A 27,830-nucleotide genomic window follows, 5' to 3' on the forward strand; every position below is an offset into this window, starting at 1 on the left:
CCCTGTAGCCCCCCTGCTACCAAAACCTTGCAAAGCAAACTCAATACAAGGGGATCCATCTCGGGTGAGGGACAACTGAAGAAACATATGAAAGTATATCTCCATACTAAAAACCTGACTGGAGGTAGGACTTCTGCGTCACCAAGGTATCAAGATCTGAGCCAGGACTGTGTTTTAAAATGAGGATTGGATCCTGCTTGAGACTGAGACAGAAAGGGTCTCTTGAATGAACAACTGCTTGAGGAATCATCATGATTTGCAGCGAGTAGGAATTTATACACTAGGTCGTGGCAGGATGTGCTAGGACAGAGCTAATATCAGGTGTGTGATTCAGTTGATATTCTGACCACCTGGCTAGTTCCTTGGCAGAGACCAAGCAACGGAAGTCACAGCTATGCATGACACTGTTGTCCATATAAGTCAATCCTGTCTTATGTCATGGATGAATCTTTAGCCTGGCAGTAGAATTCATTCCTTCGCACTTCTTGTTTCTGAGTTCTCAAAAAGCTATCGGATTATTAACAACTCTGCTCATGGATTTTGTTATCTGGAGAAGTGATCTCTGGGAGTAAATTATCATGCCGTACAGTCTTTTAAAAAGCCCCCAGACAGTTGTGTTTTTGAGACACTACTGAAAATCATGAAGGTCAATTCATGACTTTAGAAATGAAGCAGACAGGTCATTTTTCTGGTTCAAAATAATCTATTCTGCCCTTTCCCTTGGGTACAATTTAGGTCTTTGCAGCTACAGAACCTGTTTCAGTAGTATCTATGATATAAGTTACTGATCATACAGACATGTCCTTTGGCTTTAAATTAAGTATCCAAGACCATCTATAATAGCTGTAATCCAGACAAGTATGGTTGATCTCTAATATGTGCAATTCACAGTTGAAGTCTTGGATTCTCTCTTTTCTGTCCATTACTTTTCCATTCTCCTCAGGTTTTCCATATTTACAATAATTTTCCTCTTTCACTGCAGAGATCTGAGCCTTGACGTGAAGACCTTTACAAAGAGATCTGCAGAGAGCCTGTGCTTCAGCCCTAATAATAGTGAAAACAAGCAAAACTTAACTGAAGTTCAAAACTAAGAGAGAAGATGGCCATCAACTACAATATCTGCTTCTTCACTCTCATACTGCTTCCCATGGTAAGAAAAGATGTTTCTGTTTACATTGTACTGACACAAATACATGTTCTCAAGGCCAGCACATGCTAAAAGTGCAGGATCTGTTGCTGACACTGATTCTGGCTTTTTCTGTATGGCCCCATAGGTTATGTTAAGACTTTTTGAACCTCCTTTGAGGGTGCAATAGAACTGCAGTCACTGCTCATCCTGCAGGTGGCCAAGTCAATTCCTTGAGGGAATTTGTTCACTGTTTGTATCTGAGATTAAAAACAAATAAAAAAATAATAATTAAAAAACTCAGTAGGGATCCTATTTGAAATCCTTTGTCTTAAGATTAGTTTTTCCAGGCAGAGGGGATAGAATTAGAGATCCCCATCAGCCTTGTGAAACCTAAACTTTGAGATATTTCAGCCAGTGCTTTTGGATGCCTCTATTTTCAGAGGGCCAATTTTAAGAAACCGTACAAGTGGACCTCTAAAGGTACAGACACTCAAACTCTTTCATCACTTTTCTGAAGATCTTGGACTCTCTGTGAAGATTACAGGGATTTATTTGCACCATAAGTCTTTACTTAAAAGACTTAAAGTAACTCGCTATCCCATGAATTACTCAGTCTTAACGTGTACCTGGGGATTGTAACTCTATCCCTGCCCATTGTCTCCCTGTGCATTGTGGCTGTATGTAGCCATAAGACCACTGAATTTTGTAACTGTGGGGAACAGTACATAACCCCTATAATAAACTCAACTTGCATTTCAACTCGGTTCACTGCTAGACCATTGATCATAATGGTGCTTTTCATCACTTCTCCAGAAGCATTGTAGAAAAGGATACTGTGCCATTAGCACCAGTATTTAAATCCCCTATCTCGTTCTTGTTAATACCCTTCTGTAACTTCCATGAAAATGCTTTACAACTGCTTAATATAGAAATACTCTCTTGTTACTGCACTTTAATAGCCAGGTATTTTAAAGCATTCTTGACTTTTTTTGCTTTTATTTTTAAATAAGAAATATTTAATATGTAACCAGAGTACTTTTTAGCAGTTTTTGCAGAGTTTCTTGCTTATTTATCGATTGTGTGACCTGTTTTTTACAATGTGTAGTGGTCAGCATACAGGGCTCATCTTTATTTTGGCACACAAAATTACATTCTTTCCTCTTAGGTTTTATTCAGAGGCCACTTTAATTAACTGCATATCTGAAATGTAGCATTATTCAGGTCCGTTCTGTAGAATAGAATTGGGACCAGTAGTATACTTCTGTTCCTCCAAATAATATAAACCCTTACTGTACAAATATTTATTTTTTGAGGTTTTTTCTAATGCATGACTCTTCTGACTATTACCTAGCTTTTCTGGTCAAGTAGAAAGTACTAGTTATTAACAAAATGACTATGTTTAATTTTTATACTATATCTCTGAAATAGTTACACTAAACTTCATCTAAGCTAATGGGGAGGGAAAAAACGTCAACATTTAACCTGTTTTAGATGCTTACATTAGCATGAGATTCCTGTCTTCTCGACTACAGAAGGAGATTAGCTCAAATTCAGATGCTGTGTTTTTGGACATACATTAAATTATAGACACACACCTTGTTGCTTCTGATTTGAGACCCAGAAACGACAACTGTCATGTCTCAGTCTCTTAGAAGTTCCCATCTTATAGCTAAGGCTAGGACAGCCTCAATGTTTCCTCATCTGTAAGTTCTGGTCAGATGCATCCTACACCGGTGAAACTGGAAAGCAGATTGGTAGCAAGCATATTTTTCAGACTGGAACAAAATTAATTAAATGATCATACGAATGGAAAGACAAAAACCACTTTTTAAAATGAGCAGTGATCTTCAATGTTTCAAGATTTTTGGTGTCCAGCTTGACACAGCCAAAAGGTGTCTTCTTATTTAGAGGTGAACAATTTTTAATTAAGGGAAATAAATGTGACTGAACATATCTCTTGAGCTTTCAGATAGATGACCTTCCTGGCAATTGTAGAAGGACAGCAAGTTTGCAATTCCTAGCATTTCAGGACATAACTGTGATCATTGAGCTGGATAATTAGTGATCAGCTCCAGCTTTTGGAAAGAACAGCTCTCTAATGAAATACTAAGAAGCAAACTAGAGCTAATAAGAACAAATATGCTTTTATATATGCTGTTTCTGCAATGTTCATGGATTTGTTTATGAGTGCAAGGTTTTATTATAGTCTCTTGCAGGAACCCGGGTACTAAAATTAACAATTTTACACACATGAACTTGTGTATATGTACACACACTTCTTTGGTCAGTGAAGAAACGTATGCCTATGACAGAGATTGTACCACAATTTGTGTATAACATTTATTCGTTATTACCTCCCTAAAGTTTCTTTTCACAGACTGGAGCTCAGGAAGGGTATAACGTTATTTATGATTCTTCCTTTGCTGGAACTTTTTTATAACACTTGTGGTAACACATTTTCTTTCCATTGGGACACACACTTTCAAACCACCTCTAACGAGTTGCGCTGACAGTCTCAAATTGGTACTTTTCTGTCACGCTTTTTTTCAGATTTTCTACCACGTGAGTGGATGTGACTTTTAAAAAACGTAGAGTGAATTTGAATGTCATCCTAGCCTCCAAAAAGTTCCTAAAATATCTTCTTCTACATCGCTTTCCTCTAAACACATTTGGTACTGTTCAAGATATCTCCAATTACTCTCAAGGAGAGCTCCTGTTCTCAGCAGTTGGGACTGATCCCTGTTTTGTGGCACAATCCTCCATCCCTCATAGTCAGTGCGGCTGCATTAGCTCCTGAATCTGTACACCTGCTTGGATGTGCAGTTTTTGGCTTCACCAACAGACAGACCCAAATAAACCCAAAGTGCCCAGACTAATGTCCACATTCATAACCAGATTAAAAAAAAACCCCAAAACAAAACCCCAAAAGAGGACAAAGTGTATTAATGGAAAATTCTAGGTGTTTTCAAGTATACACCCAGGCCAGACCACAAGAAAATAATATGGTAAGATATATTCACAAATGGGCATGTTAAGCCGATTCTAATTATCAGAGATGAGGGTGGTTAGATTTTTCATGTGTTTAACAGGCTATTCTGTATTTGCCTATCACAAAGGTATTCCACCTTCTTATTAATCACTTGGGACTGAAGGCAGGATCTAGAAGCATTCTAGGACTTTTAGAGAAATTCTTGAGCTTTATTTTTTCCCCGTTTTACATGCTTTCCTAGCTTTAAATGTCTATGTTGCTATTTGAGGTCTTTTTAATCAATTTTTTTGTTAGCTACCCCACTTCTTTTCAGTCACTCTCAATCTTCTCTTTGTTTTGTCTGAGCATCTCCTCTTTTCATTTGCACATCAGTTTTCTTCATCATACCTATTTTTTGCTTCTGAATTCACTTTTACTGTCATTTTGATTGATTTCTCATTCCATTCAACTATGATAGCAGTGGGTTTGGTTTTTTTATTGGAAATATTAACAAAAGTCATCATAAAATTACTGAGGAGATAGGATCCTAAACCATCGTTCCTCTGTCTGGATCCAAATGTACTTGAGAAACAATAAAATTCATGACTCACAAAGTTGGCTTAGTATATGAACTGAATTTTAAATGTAACTGCAATGCAGGTGTTCTAACTGTCCGTAATAATTCAATCAGATGTATTTCTTCAGCTAATACTTGGCATTTCTTATGGATGTATTTTTAATATTGCTAAGCTTAAATGTTTCAAATGGTAAGATATTCTTTGTAATGTTTCATTAGCTGACAAACATATGTTCACTGAGTTCCTTAAAAAAAAAAAACCACAAAAAAAGAGAGGGATGAAAAAGAAAGGTGTGAGTGATGCTTCTTGTACACCAACACTGAAGTGCGATCACTGTATGAGGGCCAGATGGGCAAATACAGATTTGGATGTGCAGACAGCATCTCACAGACCAGAGAATGAAACCTCGATCTGATTATGTTTAAGCAATTCATGAAGAGGTGAAGAGAGAAACTAAATCTGTTTGCTCAGACCCTGTTTACTGAAGGGGGTAATATTTCTCAATCTTTTAAGAGTGTCTATAATTTACAGAGCAGAGAGCTGTCTGTATCCCCCGTTAGTCATCCGTAGTTGTCACTTCCAGTGCCAGGCTACGTTCAAATAGGTTCATCAACATTTCAGTCTCTGCAATTTTTTAAAGATGGGAGATGTTGTACTCAGAGACACTATTCTACCAGTTTCTCTCCAACCTTGCTATGTTTGTTAGAGAATCCATTTTCTGTCGCAGCCCAAATGTAAGGTTCCTCATACACAGACATAGATAGCTGTGTTGCTCCCTGCTCTTTAAGCAACCTGTTTTTTCCGTGCAGGACTTAACGAGACAGCTTTTAATGAGTTTATCCATCTGCTTTATGATTTGTAACATCTCATAACCCTATTAGAGAAGTCAAGATCTCTGTAGGATTGCAACCAACTCTAACACAACGCACAGTTACATGGGACGTCCCTGTTACTTAAGTAATGCGAATAGGAATATAGCTGGGGAACTGCTGGGGATGTGCTCCAGAGGAGAAAATGCTCAGCAAGCCAAGACGTTACTGCTGCTACAGCTTTTCCTTTTTAACGTAAGGAGATGGCACGTGGGGCAATCAGAAGAATATAACAAGCTCTTAAAAGGTTCTACACCTTGCTTAATAAATAAAAAAAAAACCATCTTAGGATGTGTAATATTGGGTAAGGTAGTTTCAAAGAGAAGGTTCAGAATTTCTGGAAAAGACTATCACAAAAAAACATCTGAGAAAATCAGTGCTGCAAAACGACAGTTCCCTTGATACCAACCAACTTCAAGCACCTTTCAGAGGTGCAAAAATTAGGATCCTAGCTTCCAGATGGTTCTTAGCTTGTCAGCTAGGTGAGATAGATGCTTACAGAGGCTGACAGAGTGATAGCTAGTGATAGCCAACTCAGGGTGATATCTCCACCTGAGATATCTATAAGTCCCTCGCTTTTTCTGAGAAAGCTGAAGCTTTCAAGCATGTTGTCACTCCTGTCTAAGATGCCTGAAGCTAGTGGGAGACCTTGGTATTGTATTGGTGCTCTGTCTAGTACACTGGCACTTAAAATCTCACCCTGGGCACATCAGGTATCAGATACGGTTATTGCAGAAGCTGAAGACAGACACACGTGGTTAAAATGTTTTTAAGCTTATTAAGCTTATTTGCACAAAATATGAATGACAACTAAAAAAAAAAAAGTAAGTCTTGGAATATGTATATTCTACCAACGTGTGGTTCACAACACTATGCACAAACACAGGTTTCTACATGTAACTTTTCTTAATTTGGCAAGCAAGATATCTAGGTCTTAGAAATGCATGGCAGCAGGTTACAAAACAGAAAATGGTTGCCCTACATTAATGTGTTCACTTTTTTGCCCTCTGGTAGTAGTAATAATTTCTGTGACAGGCAAATAATATGATGACAGCACTGATTTAAAGACATTAATATGATTCTTTTCCCTGCTGGTTTTGTATTCATGAGCTTGGAGTGTTGGATGAGCAGTCAAATAACAAATTCGGAAATAAAAAAAGATCTCTTGGAAAAGGAGCTTGTAAAAAAAAATCAGAATCAGTGATTTTTCATGTTGCTCAGCTATGAATATCCAGCACCTGGAGGGATATTATTCAAGTCTCTAACACATGCGTTGCCACTCTTCCTTGGGTTTGCTGAGTCAGCAACCTAAGAAGATTTACTGTGGAGTCAGCTTGAAGAGATAGCTGTGATGCAGAACCAAAGCTACCTTAGAAGGAAGGAGGAAACGGAAGTAAAAGAGCAGGAAAAGGGGAAAAGAATATGAAAAAACCCACATTTGCATCACTGCACTGTTAAGGACTTGGTCTTTTATATGTCCTCCCGCCCCCTCACCATGGCTTGTAATAAATAGCTATTCCTTACCTTCGCTTTCTTATTTGGGAAGCAAACACTCCACTGTTTCTCAGAGTGAATGTATGTCTTACGGCAAGAACTGGGGCCTTCCTGAGGATCAGGTAGCTATGCTGTAAGCCTGCCTGGGGGAGCACACAGGATCAGTGCTTGCCCCAGGGCTACACACCACAAGGCTCTCCAGATGGTCTATCCAGAGGTTGCCTATGCAATAGGCATAGGGTTAGGAAGTAGATGCAAGGCAGAGCATACAGTGCTTAAGGTTGTTCCCAGGGCTTCTTTTTCAAAGCAGTAGAGGCATGGCTATTTAATCAACATCTATGAGGGTCATAAAAAGCACTGCCAAACATAAAGCCTAAGTGTTGCTATCATTGCAGCCCCCAAGGGCAACTCAACAAACCCCTCTCTGTTTCTCTGGGCAAGGGGTGAATAGCTCACTCCAGGCTAGCTTGTGCTCATGCTCCTGAAAAGAAAATTGGGTTTCTCTCATTTTTTTTTTCCCCGATGTGGAAATCACTTGGAAGGGAGGATTTCGGAGATGTGGCTCCCCTTCTGTAGTAAAATCCTGTGATCCCTTTGATATATTTATTCCATGCCATATAATGCTAGTTGTGCCCAAAACAGAGAACATCACCTTCTTACTGAATGGGACCTGCCTCTGTACTTTCCTGTGCGTGTTAGAGCTGAGCTGTGTACCTAGCTGATGTCAGGAAATGTGCTTAGGCCACTCTTTAGCCACCTAAATGCTGGATGTCTAGATTAATTATATTAATTATTAGATTAATACCTATTTTAATATATACTAATGATGTTTCTGTACTCAGTGGCAATAGACACCTCTAGATATTGGTATGACCCACCCTAAACCCCCCCTAGTGCTCTGCTTACTGCAGCATCATAAAAAATTATATTAGACTAGACTTTGGTTTCTTTAGTTTTTGGAAACCTCCTCTTTATTGAACAGTATGTTACACTTTATGAATGTCATGTGGATGATGAATAGACGACAGTAAGTCATTGTTGCCCAATTGATTGTCTTGTGTTATCAACAGCTTGGGACTCATCTTCACAAGGTGGTTTATAAGGTTATCGCAAATACTGTTTACTACCTTTCCTGGAATATGTTTTTAAAATCGACTATTGAGTGTGTGTTCATGTATGGGTGAGGGCAGATGCCAATGGATCACTGTGTCTGTAGTAAAGAAAAAAAAAAAAAGCATACCATGAAATACTTCAGGATCTTTAAAAAAATGAAAGAAGATCCATCTTAGAGAGAACAAGAAAAATATTTTCCCCCCATAATAACATTTTAAAAATATTTTGTAGTACTCTGGTAGAAGTATCGTTTCTGTTAAAGTTTAAAGAATTTAATCACAATTTCAACCACTTTTTCGCCTTTTTTTTGTACAAAATAAACTTTCTAAATAAATATTGCCTTCAAACAAGACATACAATATGGAAAGGGAGCACTTTCTAACTCTGCTCTCCCTTTTTAAAAAGGAAAAAATCACAGCTTTTTTTTTTTTGGTTATTTGCTATCAACACAGTTTAGACTGTAAACTTAATCAACATATTATTTCCTATGGGAAAATAGCCTCAATGAACGTCTTTCAGCCAGATTTCATTTGTGTCAGTTGTGGGTTTAATGGTTTCCCAACCTTTGTACGGGCTCCGCGGCTGTGCTCGCTGTTCCAATACACTTTCTGTGTATGTACACTCCCGCTGAAAAGTTCTGTTGAGATTTGCAAAGTGACAAAGTTTTTTACTGTTCCCGGCCTGCCCAATAACACATCTATGCAATGTCCTTTTCTGTCAAACATTGCTCAGTAGGCTTCTTTTGGAGTGTAAAATTCCTATTAATTCTCTAAGAGCTTTAGATGGAAAAAGAAAACACATTAGCTCGTGTGTACTGTTTTCAAATGCTTTCGGTACCACAATCTCATTCTGACTCAACATCTGTGGCCAAGGGTGTTATTCAGGGGTTATTTAGGCTAAAGACAGGCTGGTGATTTGGTTGTTTGAGGAATCCTAAAACAGTTTGTCAATAATTTGAGCTATTGGTATTTGCAGATTTGGGAAAGTATAGAGATGTATTTTTTAAAAATTATTCTTACCTGAGAGCCACGTCTGAGCATGTTGCATATTTTGGCATAAAACTGTTTTGGACCTTTATTTTGGCTTTCTTGTTTGGTAAGGGCTTGCCAGCTATCCGATAATGCAAAATGCATATTGGATAAGATTAGAGATATGCTGAAGCTCAAGGGTATAAATTTATGTTTACTTCCTCACAAATACTTAAACGTTCTTTTTTCTTGCTGCCCTCTGGCTGAGCTGTTTTTAGTTTTTATATCTGTCAGCCAGTTTTATGATAATTTACTCCATTACTTTAAAAACGTAACAAAATATGTGACTTTTTCTCCTTGCAATGCAAACTAAATTCTCATGCAATCACGGGCTAAGCTGGTCCTTTTTCGTACCTCTTCCAGAAACGTAGATGTGCAAACTCTAAACTTTTTTGTCTATCATACGTTATCTATTACGTCTGAACTAATGCAGAAACATAAGGTGAACAAGCCGTATGCTGATTTAGAATATCTATTGATTCTCAATTCCTGCTTTCGGGCTAGCAGCTTTGACATGGAAAGCGGTGAAGTTCCTGCTCGTCCCGTACCTGGCGGTAGCTGTGGGCATTCCTTGGCACACCCCGCCTGCGGAGCACCTCTGGGGGGGCCGGGAGTTTTGTACTGCGAGATGCTGAAGGGCCTTGGATAGCCTAAGGCAAGCAGACTAAAACGATCGCCCCTACACACATGTATTTATTTTTCCATTGCTCCGGGTCATCTATCTACCCCCAAAATCCTGAATCCTATGGGGGGTTTCCATTAAATTTGGCAGACGGGCCACATTCTCAGACAAGTTAATTTTCTAACAGTTTCATACGAAAGTTTAGGCAAAGACAGAGATGTTGTTAATTCCCTATGGACAAATGAACTTCAACATATTCTCAAACCTTGTTAGACAGCAGAGTATACAAACAGGAGCTCATCTAGGAGACATTAATCCATGTGATCAATGGCTAAAGCCTTCTGCTGCTCCTCACAAACCTCATCAGCTTTTTTTCCCCCCTCAAAATAAATAAAAAAAAATCTTACGGCTAATTCAGGTATCTGACAATTCAGGCAATTAAAGCAGCAACCTAAGACATGAAAGCTTGAAGATCAAATGTTCTCATTGCCCCAGATTAGTGCTCGATCTGAGCAATGCTGCAGCTTCTCATTTCTCATTTCTCTCTGTGCCAAACGAGGCCAGCTGCACTGCCCTGTCTCTAAGAGGCGTGGAAAAGATAAATCCACCTAATGTTAAGGTAGGCTCATGTATTAGAGTGGTGGTCTCAAAGGCAGATGCATGAGTTATGAGAAGTTTCGTTCTCCTCAGTGCTGCGCTATGGAGAAGCACGTGCTGGTGAGCGCCTGGAGACCTGCCCCGGCTGAAGGAGCTGTGTAAGACTCCTGGATTTCAGACAGGCCGACATCCGTATCTTCAGCTAACCTGAAAAAAACGTTGGGCTCTGTATTCGGTCTCTTTTGCAGCTCAAACCGAAAACAAAATCATCAATTGTGCCCGAGTGAAACATGACATTATTTCACCAGTTCATTGTACTGAACCGACGATCAAGCTTCCCTCTTTTTCTGCCTTTTTTCTCGCATTTCTTTGTACATGACGCGGTATCTAACTTGTTCCCACCCACAAAATCCATTTACGTGCATATGTACATGGATAGTACATGGCACAGCAGCTGGGTGGCACCCCTGGGTGCTCTGGAAAAACACAGATGGGGTTGGCCAGGGCACAGCGCAGTGTGAAGTCCCACATAAGTCTTAACTTGATGAATGCCTTCATCTTTGTATTGACATACTTATTCCTTCGCCACTTCACAGGGGGTTATTTGTTCTATTTATTCAACTGTTTACTAGCTGCATTTTAGTCTTTTCGGGATTTTTCTGTGAATTAGAGTAGATGGGAACCAGTAATTATCAGGCTGATTTTGCTTTCGTTTTCACACTGTGACCTATTGGTTACAACATTACTTCAGTAGATATTCAACAGGACACAAAGATGAAAATTAAACCTCTTCCCCCTTTTGTGTCCATGGATTTTTCCTGTATCTCTGTTAATGAAACCCAAAATAACACCTTGTAGATGACAATATTTGAGGGGCAGGTCATCTTGTACTGGGGTCAGCTCCCACTGCCTGGCACATCTTACAACTGAAGGCTTTCGGATGTTGAGCAATGTGAAGTGGCAATTTTCCAGTTGTGTTCATGGCTTTGGGAAAAAACCAAACACCAAACAGCTGCAGAAGCCATTGTAAAATAACACTGTTAAAACTGTGGAAGAATGAAATCCTGTTTAATGTAACGTAACAAAAAATAAAGGGAAAGTGACAGGGATGTGTACGAATAACATTAGAGAAAATCTGGTTTTCAGTACCGACTGTTTGCATTTTGGGGCAGTGGCTTTTATTCAGTGGTTTTTTTGTTTTCCATATGTGAAAATGTGAAACGTATATCTGTTGTCAAAGGTGTAACATAGAAATCCTGAACACAATAAACTTGAGGATAAAATAAATGACAGTTAATATATGTTGGAGTCACCCAGAATAACCCACAAGGGACAATATAATACAGGTTTCACCAATTTTGCTTTCAAATCTTTGTTTACTTTAAGTATGACAGCAATTTGCTCTCATGGCAGAGGAATCACTTCTCTTTTTCTCTCTTCAGCATGTATTAGACATAGAGTATTTACATATGTGACTGTTTTCTTCTGATAGCAGGAAAACCAAAGCTGTCCAAAACAACTTCCCCTGTTTCTGATCTTACCTTTCTCCATGGAAAATGAAACCTTCTTCTTTCTGCGAACTTCAATCTGAACCAAATTAAAAGATTACTGCAATTGGATGTTACCATTCCAAGGCTTTCAGGACTATATTTCTACTTTTGTCATACTGCAATTCGGAAATAAGTGGAGGAGAAATGCTTTTCACGTTTTTATTCCATTGCACATACATGGTTCTAGGATGGGCAGTAAGGGCCTGAAATCCCTGAGAAGTAGAAATAGTATGCGTGGTGGAACTGAGTTTTCTTTCTGTAGTTGGAAATACATCAGGAGAAGAGAAATCAACTTCTGGATATGAGTAGGGAGCTGAAAATGAAGCAGTTAAGGTTAGTAACTCAGAAATTCTGTCCGCTTTAGGTCCTGGGCAGGTATTCATGTGGAGAAATTCATCTGAACCTGAGCAACAACCTTTTCTGAGGTTTTTTGCCTTAGTAACAACAACAATTGAGGGAAAGACACAGGCATGAATTCATGGCTGTCGTGCAAAGCCAGGCCTCTTTTCTGAGGTGATGTTGCATGTATTGCACGGCTCTCACCAGCCACCATGTTAACTATGGAGGCAAAATTTGGCTTTTACTGGCTGGGATGCATCACGACGTGTGGGAATCTAGGATGGCTGAAGATTTCAGAACCAGGTATCAGTGAGTCTATGATGTGGTCATTGTCACACATGAAGTAGGATCCAGCATTTTCAAGCCCAAATACCTAACATTAGGCTCTCTCAGTCAACATACAAGGAGCCTATTAAGTATGGCACGCATAAATACCCCAGCAGAACCCTTACCTCTTTCTCCAGGATGCCTATTTATTAATGCCTCTACCCATGTAGCAAATTAAATTTAGGAACAGAAGCTTGAATGTATCAGCCAGCACTTATTAGCTTTAGTGTAGAGTAGTAACCATGTATGCTTGGGCTTTAAAGCCCCCTTTTTTTTTTCTTTTTTTTTTTTGTGTGACACTGAAAAATTGTGTCTTGTTTAAATATGCAAAAGATTCTGAGTCCTAAATGTCTGCGCATTGCAGTCAGCTGCAAACAGCACAGCTGAAGCATCTGTTACCCTTGGAGAGAGCCCCTGTGCCACCGAGTTCTGCATCAAGAATGCCCTTGTACCTGCCAACCGAGGTGACTGGCTTAACACTTTAGATGCCTGCTGCATTTTTGTTGGTGCTGAGAACAACAGGAGATGTACCATGAGGATAATAAAATGCATCCTGAACCTGTCCTTATTCACTAAGCTATGCCTTATCTGAGCAAATTTCTGTATAGCAGTAGAGCAGAAAATGCTGGAGCAGAATCTGGGTCATGACAAGACTCTGAAAGTGAGAACTGTGGCTTATCTGTCAGGGTCTGAAACGCATCCAAGTCCTGTAGGTTTATTTGGAATGAAGTCACCCTTTAAGGGGGAGATCTGTTCTTAGAAGAAGACCATCTCTACCACTGCATATTGTCCCTCCTTAAATAAATCATACCCTGCAGTGATATAAAACAGGGTTTTGAGATAGGGTGTGCAATCTGGCATTGTGATTTGTTGTTTGGTTTTCTAGTAATTTTGCAACTTTATTTTGTAACACATCATATTTCTGAACTTCTTGAAACCTGCTTGAGGTTCAGCTCATGAAATGCAGTGCAGTCAGTGGCAGGATTTTCTAAGAACGCCTCGTGAGCAGTGCATATGTGAGGAATTCGTTGCTGCGTGCATTTTATGCTGCTAGCAGAGCAGTTAGCAGAGCAGGGGCTGGATCCCATCTGCCTCCTACCCACATGAAGGAGTTTCTGTGCAGCTTATCTATCCTCACGCCACGCAAAGCATTCGGATAAGGAGTCACGCCGGGGAGATGGCAGCATTTTTACATCATGGTTCTTAAGAACTTTGAGTTAGGGTTTATAATGACAGAGTATTCTTGATACAGCAACTGGTAAAGAATAATTTAAAAAATGTTAGGAAAGAAAAAAAAAAAAAGAGGAAACTTCGGGAAGGAGAAAGAAGCTGTATGTCTGACACATCTGCAGCTAGAACTGATCTCAAATATATCGTTCCATGCCAGCCCAAGTACAGTGTGTCACCCTTCCAAAACACCATCTCTCCTTTTGGTGATCCTGTGCCACAGCAATGTGAAAAAAAACCCAGCAACTAAAAAGCAGGAGTGCCCAAGGTTGGTTTCTAACAGAGAAGATTTACTGGGGTGTAAGAAGGCTATAGCTGGCCCACTGTTAGCACGTAGCATTGCTGAATATTCTGCCCAGTGCATGATGTGGACTAGAGATTTCATCGTCCATAGCTGAAGATAGCAGATAGCTTCCTATCTGCTGCTCTCAACAACTCAGAAAATGGGTTTATGTTGGTGGGTCTGTATTTTTTACAGTGTAAAAAGAAAATCCCACTACATGTCACACCTCATCTAAGATGTTCTAAAGTTACACTCTTGTGGCTCAAGAAAGGAATTGGGTGTGATTGTGTTTCCACATCTCTCAAGCCCTGTGAAAATGTCAGTTACTGCTGACTGCCCATTGCGTTTTTATTGTGGCTAATACATAGATCCCTGCTGATAGTGAGTCTGAGCATGTGCTTCTCTTTTATGGCATATATGAGAGCAATATATTTTTACTGTTCCTTTGAAATATCAGGAATGGGAAATTGAGGTCCCAAATTGTACTCCATCACCTGTTCACTGCACGTTCTTGAGTGGGGCACATTTGAACTGCATTCAAATCACAATGCATGATCCTAATTCAGAGCTGCATGTTCTGAGATGCTGAAAACACGGGTTATAGGGTTAAAGACAAAGGCCAAATCTCCCATTGTAAAAGTCATTATTTGTCAGTATACATTAGTTGAGGAGTTGACTCTTTAACGAGCTAAATACTGTATAACAGGTAATGTGGCTTCTTACATTCAGCGATGTCCAGGGCATCTTTAAACAGGTATCATTTTTAAACTTACAAATGCCCAAGACAGAACTGTTGCGTGTGGCTCAATTACTGTGAATCACAAATGTACCAAACACCGCTTGCTTCATCAGTGGAGGGAATTGTGTTGGTGGAACTGATCTCCCCTTTAACAGCAACATTTAAATGTTATTCTCAGAAAACATAAACTCTGGTGATACGCAGTTATATCATGACAGTGAATAGCTAAGTTCTGGGTAGACAAATCATTGCTAAAGAGCTCTTGCCAGATATTTAAATACTGGTGATCAGCCATGATTAAATCATGTGCCCAATGACAGTGCAATACTTCTGCTGGCCTATATAATCTGGGGTACTTAAGGTGGAAAAGCAATGGACAGATAACAGTTTCCAAGAAGTAGGGTGAGGATGGGATTCATTAGTGCAGTATCTACAACTGCACAAGTCACCTTGGGCTCTCATTTTTGTTACTAGCAAGAAACAAACATTGACACTGCAAGTCTCTCTCCATACCATGTCTTTCACCCAGATAACTTAGACCATAAATATTGACCAACACTGAGCGTCCAAACCCTTAACTGGCTGTGAGAAGTCTCAGCAACACAGCATTTATGTAGTCCTAAATACAGAGATAAGGTATGCCATCATTAGGCAGACAATCATAATAGGGACCCTGTTTTATTAGGTCACATAATAAAAGTAGCATTAGTATCATCCTCTGTGGTATAAACCCAGACTGAAGGACTACAGTGGTTAATAACTTTATACAGGCAAATTCTGGAACTTGCTATCTTGTGGAAAATGCAGTTGTTTCAATATCTTTTGTCATCCTGCAGAAATATGTTCATCTATCTGGACCTCCACCTCCCCCACGCCCTTGCCCCCTGACCAGATTGCATTACCTGTTAAAATTTTGATTCCAAAATAGTGAAATATTTCACACTGACATCTTTAAGCAGAGTAGAAACTTTCCTTACCCCTGAACTGGATTACCTGAGTGACATCTCACTTCCTCAACCCATCAGTGCAATGTTTTATATCATATTTCGCATTTGTATCAATTTCAAATGGCTGTGAGTGTGGCCAACACACAGGAGAGCACAGCTACACCACACTCTTCACAATCACGAGTGGGGATGTCGGAAGAACAAGGCAGCTCATGCGCCATGGCTCTGCCAGCAGTCTCCTTATAGCCACTGCTGTACTTTTGTCCCAGGCAGTGTCCACAGCCCAGGGACAATTGAAGCTGATCATAAATGCCCCTTAAGATGACTCTTCTCTTTCTCTGAAAAATGGTAATTTGTCGGTGGTGGTGGTATTTCTTCTGTGTATGGCCTCAGTGATCATAATTAGGAAATTTTCCTACATTACCTCTCTTCCTTTCTAATTGCCTCTGCTCAGCTCCACACTGGCTTGTCTCACTGTGTTGGTGCTCTGACACACCATTCAGTCTGCTCCCTCTTGCCTTCGTGAATACGTACTTTATTCCCTTCCTTGTTTTTACAGTGAAATTGTGGTCAAACCCTCCAGAGGTGGGAAGGAGAACGAAGGGTTTGTTGAGAAAGCTACTCTAAGCATAGTCTTTTGTACAAAGATTTGATTCCTTGTGGGATTTGAGTGGTTTTTTCGGTTGTAGGTTGTTTTTTTTTCCCCCTCCACTTTGGCACAATATCTAAACCAATGTCTCTTAGCACTGAAAGGAGAAGGAGGGAAATTGAGAATGAGTACTTCCCATTACCACTGCTGTAATGAGCTGTTTCCTCCGTTCTTCAGTATTCTCCACAGCCCCAAGGCCCCTTTGGGGAATATTAGAGTGAGAGCTGTAGCACAACGCACTTGCTGGAGCCGCCTGTGGGGAGGAGAGGAAGGGAGGAATGTGTGTGATAGTTGAGGGCAAATAACTTTAATTTAATTAGTAGATTAATTAAAGCTTTCTCCCTTGGGTAGGGTATGTGTGTGTGTGGAGAAAGTGTTTCTTCATCCTCCTGTAGCTGTTCATCACGCATTTTTGTTCCAAGTGTGACTCAGATGGGGTTTCTATTGAACTTGCTGGGAGCCTGCACAAAACAAATTTCCTGTCTCACATCTTTTCTCTTCAGGGTTTTGTTTAAATGTAATGAAGTATAAATGGGCAAATAATAATGAGTAATAACAAGAACTTGCCTTGCAAATGAATGTGACATCCGGCAGCACTACAAATGCAGATCTCCTAAAAGCTTCTTTGTTTCCCAACATCCCCACAGTGAGAGAAGTCTTAGGTTAACACAGATTCCCTTAGCCTTTGCTCAGTGAATCTCATCAAGAATTTTTTTTGTGTGATAAACCATTCAAGGACACTTGGTAGACTTGACTCTGCCCACTTTACATAGGTCCCGAGGAACGCTGATTAAGGCCAACAGTGTCTTAGGCTGTATTAACAATTTACCAATCATAAATTCCAGTAGATCCAGGGAAGTGATTACACCCCTCTACTCAGCAGTTGTTGGACCACTTCTAGACTATTACATTCAGTTTTAGGCTCCCTAACATACTAAAGATGTCAATCAACTGGAGCAACTTCAGAAGAGGGCCACCAAGATGGCCTGTGAGAAGAGGATGAGGAAAACGGGTTTGTTTAGCTGGTGGAAGGAGAGAGTCTTTTGGGGCAACCTAGTAGCAGCCTTACAGTACCTAAGAGGAGATCATTAAGAAGAGCGAGCTATGCTCTTCATCATGGTGGATGGCAGAAAAACGGTGGACTATGGGCATAAATTGAAACAAGGGAGGTTCATACTGGATATAAAGAGAGGTCTTTTTACCTCTACCCCTGAGGATAGTTGAGCATTAGAGTAAGTTGCACAGAGAGATCATGCAGTCTCCATTCTTGAGGTTTCCAAAACCCAGATGGAAAAAGCCTTGAGAAACCTGGCCTGATGTCATTGCTGACCCTGCTTTGAGTGGACTAGAGACTTCTGGAGGTCCCTTCCAACCTGAATTATCCTGTGATTCCATGATTCTATCTGAAAGACATCATAGATAGTTGCCATGGTCTTGCAGCCACCAGAGACAAGGATGTGTGCAGGAAGGCAAAGCTATACGAGGGACTGAAACTCTAAACACAAAATCCGTAGACCAGCAAAAGAAGGTTAAGACAGGTTAACCTTTAGGCTATCTTTATATCCTATTGGTTTTGTGTTGCTCTGACACCAGTAGCCTTCCAGGGCTACTTTAAACAGGGAACTGTATTACCACTGCTGCCTGAAGAATTAAAAAGAGGTGTGCCTTTCCCAAAAATCCTCTGGACGTCATAGAAGAGGGGAATAAGCCTTTCCATTTGCTGTTATTGCTTTCAGAAAAGACAACTCTAAGTATGGAACAACTCTAAGGATGATCATCAGGGACCTTCTTAGGGATCAGCTGGCAGCAACATAACCCCCTATTAAGAGTTTAGGATTCAGACTAGACCAGTCTTTTTGCCAAGACAGGAGACTGATTTAGCAGAGAAAATTTGGGAGATGGACAAGCAAAATCATTGTCACCTACAAGCTTACCCCATTGGATGAGCTGTTCAGATCAGATCAACAGTGTGTCCTAGAGTGGTCTGAAATTAGAGTTCCTGTTTCAGTTCCTTCATTGTAGTTGTTCATCTGAATCTGAAGACCAAATCACAGAATTCTGTAAATATACATCCTCATTTCTCAGCCAGACACAATGTGTTGACGAAGGTAGATCCTACCCTCCAACTTCCCTTACAGTCATTTCTATTTATTAATCCGTGTGCCAAATCCATATAAAATACAGTGACCTGAGGCTCACAGAGCCCAGAGAAAAAAATACTCTGTTTTTTATCCTCCTTTGCTAATCACAAATTCCACCAAATTGCATATGCATTATTTGCCTGCAACTCCCCTTCAAGGAATTGCTTCTTGCTGAGACACTTATGGAGGTTTGGTTAAAGCTTGGATCTGCACTGGGTTGCTTTATTGCCAACAGCTCTGCCATGTTCAAGGACTACTGTGCCACAGCCTGTGTCAAGAATTGGAGAATGTCCTTGGAAGGAATTGGTGCTGAACTCAGCAAGCCCTGCACCACTGATGTCCTGCAGTTAGGCCACACAACCTACTTTTGCTCCAAACTAAAACTCTCGAAGGGGTGAGAATCTTCCCAGGAAATTTCAGTCAGATTTGTAAGGGGTAGGCCCTGGTTTGGTCACTTAAACCCCATTGGTCTTGAATATTTTTGAAAATAATTGGGAATTGCAACGTTGGCAGGAGACCGTCAGCTTTCCAGGCCTTGGCTGATCTCTGAGGAATGAAGGAAGGAGACATCTAGCACATGTTATTGGGAGTTGTACTTCTAAGAGTTTTATCTAGGAGAAAGTCTCAGGAACAAGGGGAAAAAGCCATTTTACGTAATGAAATCAGCAGACAGGCAGAAAGGGCTGTTGAACCTTTAGTTTAATCTTAAACACATTATGTCTAGCAAGACTGTTAAACACTTTTCCAATGAGTGGTTGCATCCTGCCAGTGCAAGGCTTTGAGAAACATCATTTGGGGTTACCTCCCCTTGGAGATAGGATAAAGGTATATGTTGGTTTAACTCAAGATGTCAGTTTCGGTGGAAGTCATCAGCTATACTGAGAATACCTCAACCTGCTCAAAGAGAGGTTTTTCAACTGATCTCCAAGAGTCAGTTAAGGCAAACTCAAAAATAGGTTTACTCCATGTTGCACAAGACATCTTTTTTCCAGACTTACAACTTCAGAAGCTATCCACTGAGTGAAGGGAACTGTTGATTCTGCTGCTGGTATTTTCATTGTCCTGGTGAGACATGCATCTCTCCAGGAGCCATCAGGGTTAGAAGGTAACCATATCTTAAATTCATGTAAGTCAGTTTGAAAGGGATCAATGCCTTTTTTTGTCAGTGTGCTCTGTTTGTGGGGTTTTTTTCTGCACAATTTACTTAAAGCATGGTGTCAAAACTATACTGTAGATTGTAGGATTGTGCCTTGGTTTGAATAAGTTTCTAATTGCTTTACTCTTTCACTTAGTCTGAAGTGTTTTGAAATTACAGTAGTTTGGGTGCCATTTACACCAGCAGACAAAAACGCAATCAAGTAACAACGTAAGGCCTTCCAGGAAGCAACAATTTGTTTGACTGCCAGGCCAGTGTTGTGAGTACCAGTAATGATGTAAATCAGTTCAGAAAAAATCCAGATAATCGGTGCTCCTTCCCAAACACCTCTATTTGTAACACAGCATTTTGCAAGTCTTGGCCCTGGTTTGACCAGTTGAATTATTGCTTGATAAGAACAGACATTAAATCTAGCAATGTTATTTCCATGACCATGTAAGCTTCTTTTGGCAGTGCCCACATAATAACATATCATTTTTTAAGCTAACCTTTTAAAACTGAAAGTCATAATAGAATTATTAAAAAGTGTACATCAGTATGGATTGATCTAATATACCTAGTGGATGAAATTTCTCTCTTGCATTATTTTAAAGACAACACATAGACAAAAGATGAATTGTTGATGCAAACACTGTCCATAAGAGATTTAAGGAAGAAGTTTTTTGTTTTTTTTTTTATTTTATTTTTCTTATCTGTATTTCTTTACCCCTCTCCTTATTGTCATGGTGCCTGCTATGACATGTCCTGAATAGAGTGGAAATATTCTCATTTGATTTGCAAAAAAAAAAGAATCAGAACTTTACGGGCATAATAGAGAAATGCACAAGAGAAAAGAACAGCTAATGGTACTGAATTACTATATTTGATCATATCTTTGTAGAAATGAAAATGCCAAGTGATTGTACAGTTCACTATCACATCTTCAGTGTAACTTCAAAGCATTTTCTGATCCTGGAGTTTTTCAAGAACGCTGGTGACTTTTCTCACTTCTGTAGATCCACTGAGTTAACTTGTGTAGTGAAATTACATTTTAAAGCAATTGTGAATATTCTTACAGAGAATAAAATGAGCAGAACAGTGTTTTTTGAATTACTGAGTGTAGTCAAAGACAGGTCAGGTTTCTTGGCTAGACTGTTCTGCATTGTTGGCCCACAGGATGATTAGTTTGGATAACACTGAGACCTCTTTCAATGCCCAGCTTTGATGCGTTAAAAGATTTCCAAATCCTTCCAACCACCTCTCCTATGCACAAGTCTTTATCAGTGACTATGAACGTGGCAGAAGGGTAATCTCCCATTCATAGAGACTGTCCTGTTTTTCCGCTGAGAAGACCTGTATCCACTTGATATAACTGAGGAAATTATTCAAGTGGTGAAACATAAATGTCTTTTGCCATTACAGATACCCTACAGAGACCAAAATACCCCGACAAAGGGCAAACATAAAGGCCCATGTAAAGAACAGCAACTGGAGGTCAAGTGAGATACCCTAAGACACATCAAATGCTCTAAGCATCTGTGCTTACACTTCTGAGCTGCTCACTTTGGGTACAGTTTTATGTTAATGTCTTATACAGTGCATAAGTCAGGACAGCTACCTGAACACGGTGTTCAGTTCAAGTTCATATCCTTTGTTCCTTGCTACAAATGGTTAGGAAACATCTTCCTAATGCAGTCCAGTCCTGCTCTCTCTGCTGTCTACTCACACCCTCACTTTTATGCTCCTTGGACATATTATCAGGACTATTCTCTCCCTCTTTGCAGATTTACTGGATATGAGGGTCTGAGGCACAATGTACCACGCCATGCCTGACGTGAGGCACGGTCTGTGCTACCTGTTGGGAAGAGGCGCAGAGATGGACTGTGCTCTGTAGCTCTTTATGCACCGAATCACACAGCTTGACTTGTTGCCTTTCCAGTATAGAAATCTTGTGGAAAGAAAGAAATTGCCCTTGAAGTTTACCTCTACCTGCTTTGCTCCCAGTGTTTGATATACTTGAACCTACTACACTTCCCCCCTACTCTGTACATGTAGAGGGGATTCTGCCCCTCTACTCCACTCTGGTGACACCCCAGCTGGAGTCCTGCTTCCAGCTCTGGAGCCCTCAGCACACGAAAGACATGGACCTGTTGGAGAGGGCCACAAAAATGCTCCAAGGGCTGGAACACCTCTCCTGTGAGGACAGGCTGAGGGAGTGGGGGTTGTTCAGCCTGGAGAAGAGAAGGGTCCTAGGAGACCTTACTGCAGCCTGACAGTACTTAAAGGGGGCTGATAAGAAAGATGGGGACAGACTTTTCAGCAGGACCTGTTGCCATAGGACAAGGGGTAATGGTTTTAAAGTAAAAGAGGGTGGATCTAGACTAGAGGTAAGGAAGAAATTTTTTACAATGAGGCTGGTGAAACCCTGGCCCAGGTTGCCCAGAGAGGTGGCAGATGCCCCATCCCTGGAAACATCCCAGGTCAGGTTGGACGGGGCTCTGAGCAACCTGTAGTTGATGTAGTTGCAGATGTCCCTGCTCACTGCAGGGGGGTTGGACTAGATGGCCTTGAAAGGCCCCTTCCAACCCCAAGATTCTATGATTTTTTGATTCTATGATTCTATGAATCAAAACAAGAGGGAAGAAAGCTTATTTAAATTTCCTGCTGGAATAAACTGGCAATACATTAATTTCCATGAGCAGGAAAGTATATAGTGCTTTACTGATCTGCACAATTCCTCCCATGTGGTTCCTTCATTGGAGGAATCTGATTTATACATATAGCTAGTCTGGTCCCGAAGCAGCACAGATGTGTCCACCTTCACCTGGTTCTTTGCTCAGGTTTATGTACTAACAATGGCTTTCTTAATGGAACAGCTCACAATAAAGCAGCACCCTGAGAGTATGTGTGAAAGAATATATGTAGGTTGTAACATAATAACATGATTGTTATTCATATTACCATAATGTCAAGGGAACAGCAAAGACTTAAGTACTATAAGTTACACAAAGCACATGCCAGTTTATTCTTGTGGTGGTCAACTTAATAAAAAAAAACGCAGGAAAATGAAAGCTTTTAATTTGCTGTACATCAATAATGTCATAGCTAGCTGCTTTTGTTTTTTTGTGTTCTCTCAGAACTAAAGAGACATTGATTGCATTTCCTGTATTTGTGTCTATACAAATACATGCCTTTTCAAAACTGGTGTGAGTCAAGCTCCTTGTCATGGTTTAACCCCAGCCAGCAACTAAGCACCACACAGCTGCTTGTCCACCTGGCGAGATGGGTGGGAGAATCGGAAAAGCAAAAGTGTGAAAACTCATGGGTTGAGACAAAGACAGTTTAACAGGTAAAGTAAAAGCCACACACGTAAGCAAAGCAAAACAAAGAATTAATTCACCACTTCCCGTTGGCAGGCAGGGGCTCAGCCATCTCCAGGAGAGCAGGATAACCATCACAGATAATGGTTACTTGGGAAGACAAATGCCGTCACTCTGAATGTTGACCACTTCCTTCTTCTCCCCACAGCTCTATATACTGAGCATGACATCATATGGTATGGAACATCCCTTTGGTCCGTTGGGGACAGCTGTCCCAGCTGTGTCCCCTTCCAGCTTCTTGTGCACCTCCAGCCTCTTCGCTGGTGGGGTGGGATGAGGAGCAGCAAAGACCTTGACCCTGTGTCAGCGCTGCTCAGCAATAACAAAAACTTGCCTGTGTTATCAACACTGTTTTCAGCACAAATGCAAAACAGAGCCCCATACTAACTACTATGAAAAATATTAACTCTATCTCAGGCAAAACCAGCACACTCCTTCACTCCATTGAGAGTACTATTTTTTTAAAAAAGAGTGAATTTCATGCACTATCCATTTGGTTTCTTTTTTTTTCTAACATGTGTCAAAATATTCTTTAACTGTACATATCACTGATATCTTCTGGGAAACTGAAACCAGATTGTCTCTGCAGAAGTCAGGAAATTGCAAATGTCCTTGAGATGAAATAAATTAAATCAGGAGGCTATGAAGTTCAGGCTTACACTTCCTTTTGAATTGTGCTCTGCTGTTCAGTTGTTGAAGTGTGACTCAACAGATTAAAGGTTCTACTAGTACCTAGTTAATGAGGAAACTTGAAATGTGTGGATCCTTTCAGGAAAAAATAACATTAAAATGTCTCCGCATTCAACAGAGAAACCTTTTGTTATTAACGATCCAAACCTGGTTTTATTTTCTCAGATATGGCATTGCTTATTAGAGGAGATGAGAGGCAACTTCCATTCTCTCCTCTGACACCAAGGATATTGTTTCCTCCCTTTCTTTGCTTTCTGTCTCCATTGCCATGGTCTATTTTTTGTTGTTTAAATCTGTTGATAAAGAGTGCTACAAAACAGCATGAAGATGGTTATGGGAAGTCACATCAAAATATTCTTCCAACAGTGAAAGCTTAAGGCAGGCTGCAGGGACAGGTGAAGCACATCACTCTAGTGTGCCCAGCAGTCTGCATTTCAAATACCTCCTGAGCCAGACGTACCCGGATACAATTGACTACATTTAGTCAGTTTAGCCAGATACATCTGACTAGATGTGCCTGTCTGCAAGGAAAACAATAAAATCAGTGCTTTTAAACTTAGGTTTTCTTTATAATTAATCAAGTCTTGACTTTGATTTACCTCTAATAAGGAAGGCACCAAAAATAGGAAGGATAAACCACACTCTTTTGTCCTTTCACTATAGATTGAATCTAAACCTTCCTCTCAAAGGTCTATGATTACCCCATAGGACATCAAAATCTGGGCACGGTGGGTCTCTTAGCGTTTAGTATCCTTTGATGGACTTTGCATAAGTACATACACATATATATTTATATATATGTATATATTTTGAACTCCTATAATATTTAACATCTACAATATCAAACTGAAAAGAGTTCTGCAGGTTAACAGTAAGTGTGTGAAGAAACATTTCCTTTTGTTTATTTGTATCCTGCTTGCATAAAGCATATATATTTTAAATATATAATAATAACAACAACAACAACTATTACTAAATGACAGCTTTTCTAAGCTGCACATGCTGAACTGTATAGAAACTGCCACGTTCATGTACTGAGACAACCCCTGGACGTTCCTTTCAGACCTGGGCAACTGTGGAGAGTGCACCAGTACTAGCAGCAGAACCCTGATGTACTTACTATTTCTCTTTTATTTTTTTAAAAGATATTCTAAGAACTTGAATGTCAGCCAATGCAATTTTCCCAATCTTTGGCAAGGTTTAGGGGATGATGTAGCAAAAGCCCTTATATTCTCGGGAGATCCCAGAGATCTGTGACAATATATATTTTCCAGGCCCTTGGGAGCCCTTAGAACAGAGCAATGTTTGTTTTGAAGATAAACAAATCTAATATGGTTATGCCTGGTATATCCCATGGGGAAAATAGCTGCAAATTATTACTGGGATCTTGGAGATGAAACTGTGTAGCACTATTAGTTCCTACAAATGGTGAATAAAGCTGTCTAGTAGAAGTTCATTAAGATATCCCTCTCTGTCTTTGAAATAGGGATTCTGGCTTGTAACATAACAATTTGTAATGTCAGAAGTGTGCAAATGGCTGCATGCCTCCTAACACACACAAAAGCACCACCAAACTAGGATTACGCCTGCCTTGGGATTTACCGTTAAGTGTGTGTTGAGTGTGTGGAGGCAGTTTGATGCATTAGTGACCCAAACTGTTCACTCCGTTCCCTCTGTTGGGATGTGAGGGAAGTAAAGTTGACCTGTGTAGAAGGGGCTCCAAAAATAAACTGGAGCTGACTGAATTCAGGTAAGGCTTTCCCTGTTCACTTGTTCTTACTTAGCAGGTAAGGGACAACAGACCACTTGGCAGGTCCACTTTACGTGGTCTGCACCTCTCCATTGTCAAGTGTGAAGGAAATGGGATGGGAAAGAAGAAACAGCAAAATTGCTTGTAGAGAACCAGGGTGACCTACCCCATCTTCAACCAGTGCACTGATTTCCACGGTGCTTTCCACAGAGTGTGATTTAAACCTTAGCAGTGCCCCTTTAGAATGGTCTAATGAAACTTGAGATTGCATTTCTCCTGAATTGATATCCCCTGGCCACTTTCCACAACAGGAATGAAATCTTGTATTGATTTCTGGGAACGGGTCCCATTCTTATTTTGTTGCTGCTTTGGGATTGCCTGCAATGTTCCTGTTACAGACTCATTTATCTTTATTTTTTTTCTTTTATCCCCCAACTTTTTTCCTTCTAGTGGCCTGCCTTAGAGCCTTAAAAATAGCAAAAAATCCCCCACCAAAACCAAATAATCTGAGTTTAATTGGCATTGCGTTCTCTTTTGGCAACAAAGTAGTCTTGTATTCACTGGAAATAAAGGAAGAAGGAAACATTAAGGAATGGACAGGGTGAAAGACTTAAAAGAAAGAGCTTTTAGTTTAGTTTTGAGTCTTGAGTGAGGTTAATGGATTGTTCAAGATTCGTAAGAAACTGGTGGAAGATCAAACAGAACCTTGGCTGATTTATGATTCCTTTTTAAATGATTTCTCTATTTAGATGTACATTTGCTTCAGCCTTATGTGAGGAAGGAATGCAATAAAGTAAAGCAAACACATTAGAAATTACGCTTTGACAGGGAGAACAACATAAAAACCCCAAACAAGTTATGAGAGTTGTAATTCCATAGTTTGGCCTTAAAACTGCTGGAATTAAGGAAAAAAAAAGGAAAAAAATAAAAGAAGAAAGAAATAAGAAAAAGAAAAAAGAAAGAAAGAAGAAAAAAAAGAAGGTTGTTTGCAGTTTTATCTCATCTTCTAAGGATGTTTTTATTTCTTTTTCTTTTTGGAACGGGACCTCAAAACTTACTGATATTTCCTCATAAACTCACTAGCTATTTTAAGTTTGTAATTGTTCTTCACATTTTTTCCCCACATTTCAGGTTACAGCAACCCATTCCAACTGCATCATTAAAAAGGAACAAGAGACTTGTCTGGAGAAGATACGGAGGGCAGCTGCCCTGAACCCTCTCAATGATTCTTCTCCAGGTGAGTTTCAGCTTGAGTTAGATCATGTACACTGAACTGGTGGTTTCTAAACGTTTTCTATCATGTCTGCAGGGGTTTTAATGTCAATGAAAACATCTTACTATAAGAGGTGCAATCACTGCAGCTGAATGTGCTTAGAGAAACATTATAAGGATGCAAAAAAAATCAATCAATGGGGATGTACCAGAACAATGGCTGGTTATTATCAGAGGAAAGGAAAGGGAAGGAAAGGGAAGGAAAGGGAAGGAAAGGGAAGGAAAGGAAAGGGAAGGAAAGGGAAGGAAAGGAAAGGAAAGGAAAGGAAAGGAAAGGAAAGGAAAGGAAAGGAAAGGAAAGGAAAGGAAAGGAAAGGAAAGGAAAGGAAAGGAAAGGAAAGGAAAGGAAAGGAAAGGAAAGGAAAAAGGAAAGGAAAGGAAAGGAAAGGAAAGGAAAGGAAAGGAAAGGAAAGGAAAGGAAAGGAAAGGAAAGGAAAGGAAAGGAAAGGAAAGGAAAGGGAAGGGAAGGGAAGGGAAGGGAAGGGAAGGGAAGGGAAGGGAAGGGAAGGGAAGGGAAGAAAAAAGAAAAAAGAGAAAAGAAAAGAAAAGAAGAAAAAAGAAAAAAGAAAAGAAAAAAGTAAAAAGAAAAAAGAAAAAAGCAAAAAGAAAAAAGAAAAAAAAAAGAAAAGAGACAAGACAAGAGAAACAATGTCCCTGGAAAGACCTTGGTAGTGTTCATATCTTCTGCTGGTGCAGGTGGCAACAGCTATTGGGGACTGGACATACGAATAAGCGCCTCACTGCTCTGCTCTGTAGCAGTACATTCGTCCTCATCAGCACAGTAATAATTTCTGCCTCTCTCTCACACGATCTGAAGACCTTTACAGGGCTTAACATTGTGATGACCGTAATCTTGATAAAGAATACTTGTGCAATTGCTGAGATAAGAAACTGAGGCAGCAAGCAAAGAAAAAATTAATAATTTAATATCCTGTCTCATTTCCCACTGCCTGCAGCAGGAGCTGCCTGTGGCCAGCATCAATGAGAGAAGGGCAAAGAATGA

At 40.1% G+C, this 27,830-nt stretch overlaps 1 protein-coding gene across 3 annotated transcripts in view; it reads left to right on the forward strand.

The window, feature by feature from the left end:
- Positions 1–1,099: 1,099 nt before the first annotated feature.
- The window catches only part of ADCYAP1R1 (ADCYAP receptor type I), a gene marked incomplete at its 5' end in the record, with an annotated part of 110,533 nt that continues 83,802 nt past the window's right edge, over positions 1,100–27,830 (forward strand). For all 3 annotated transcript variants that reach the window (XM_081996295.1, XM_081996296.1, XM_081996297.1), the window contains 2 exons: positions 1,100–1,150; positions 26,687–26,792. In XM_081996295.1, coding sequence (XP_081852421.1) covers positions 1,100–1,150; positions 26,687–26,792 — 157 coding nt within the window. The remainder of the gene's footprint in view (positions 1,151–26,686; positions 26,793–27,830) is intronic.

The sequence above is a fragment of the Phaethon aethereus genome (assembly GCF_964289735.1).
Source record: "Phaethon aethereus genome assembly, chromosome: 2".
Classification (NCBI taxonomy): Eukaryota; Metazoa; Chordata; class Aves; order Phaethontiformes; family Phaethontidae; genus Phaethon; species Phaethon aethereus.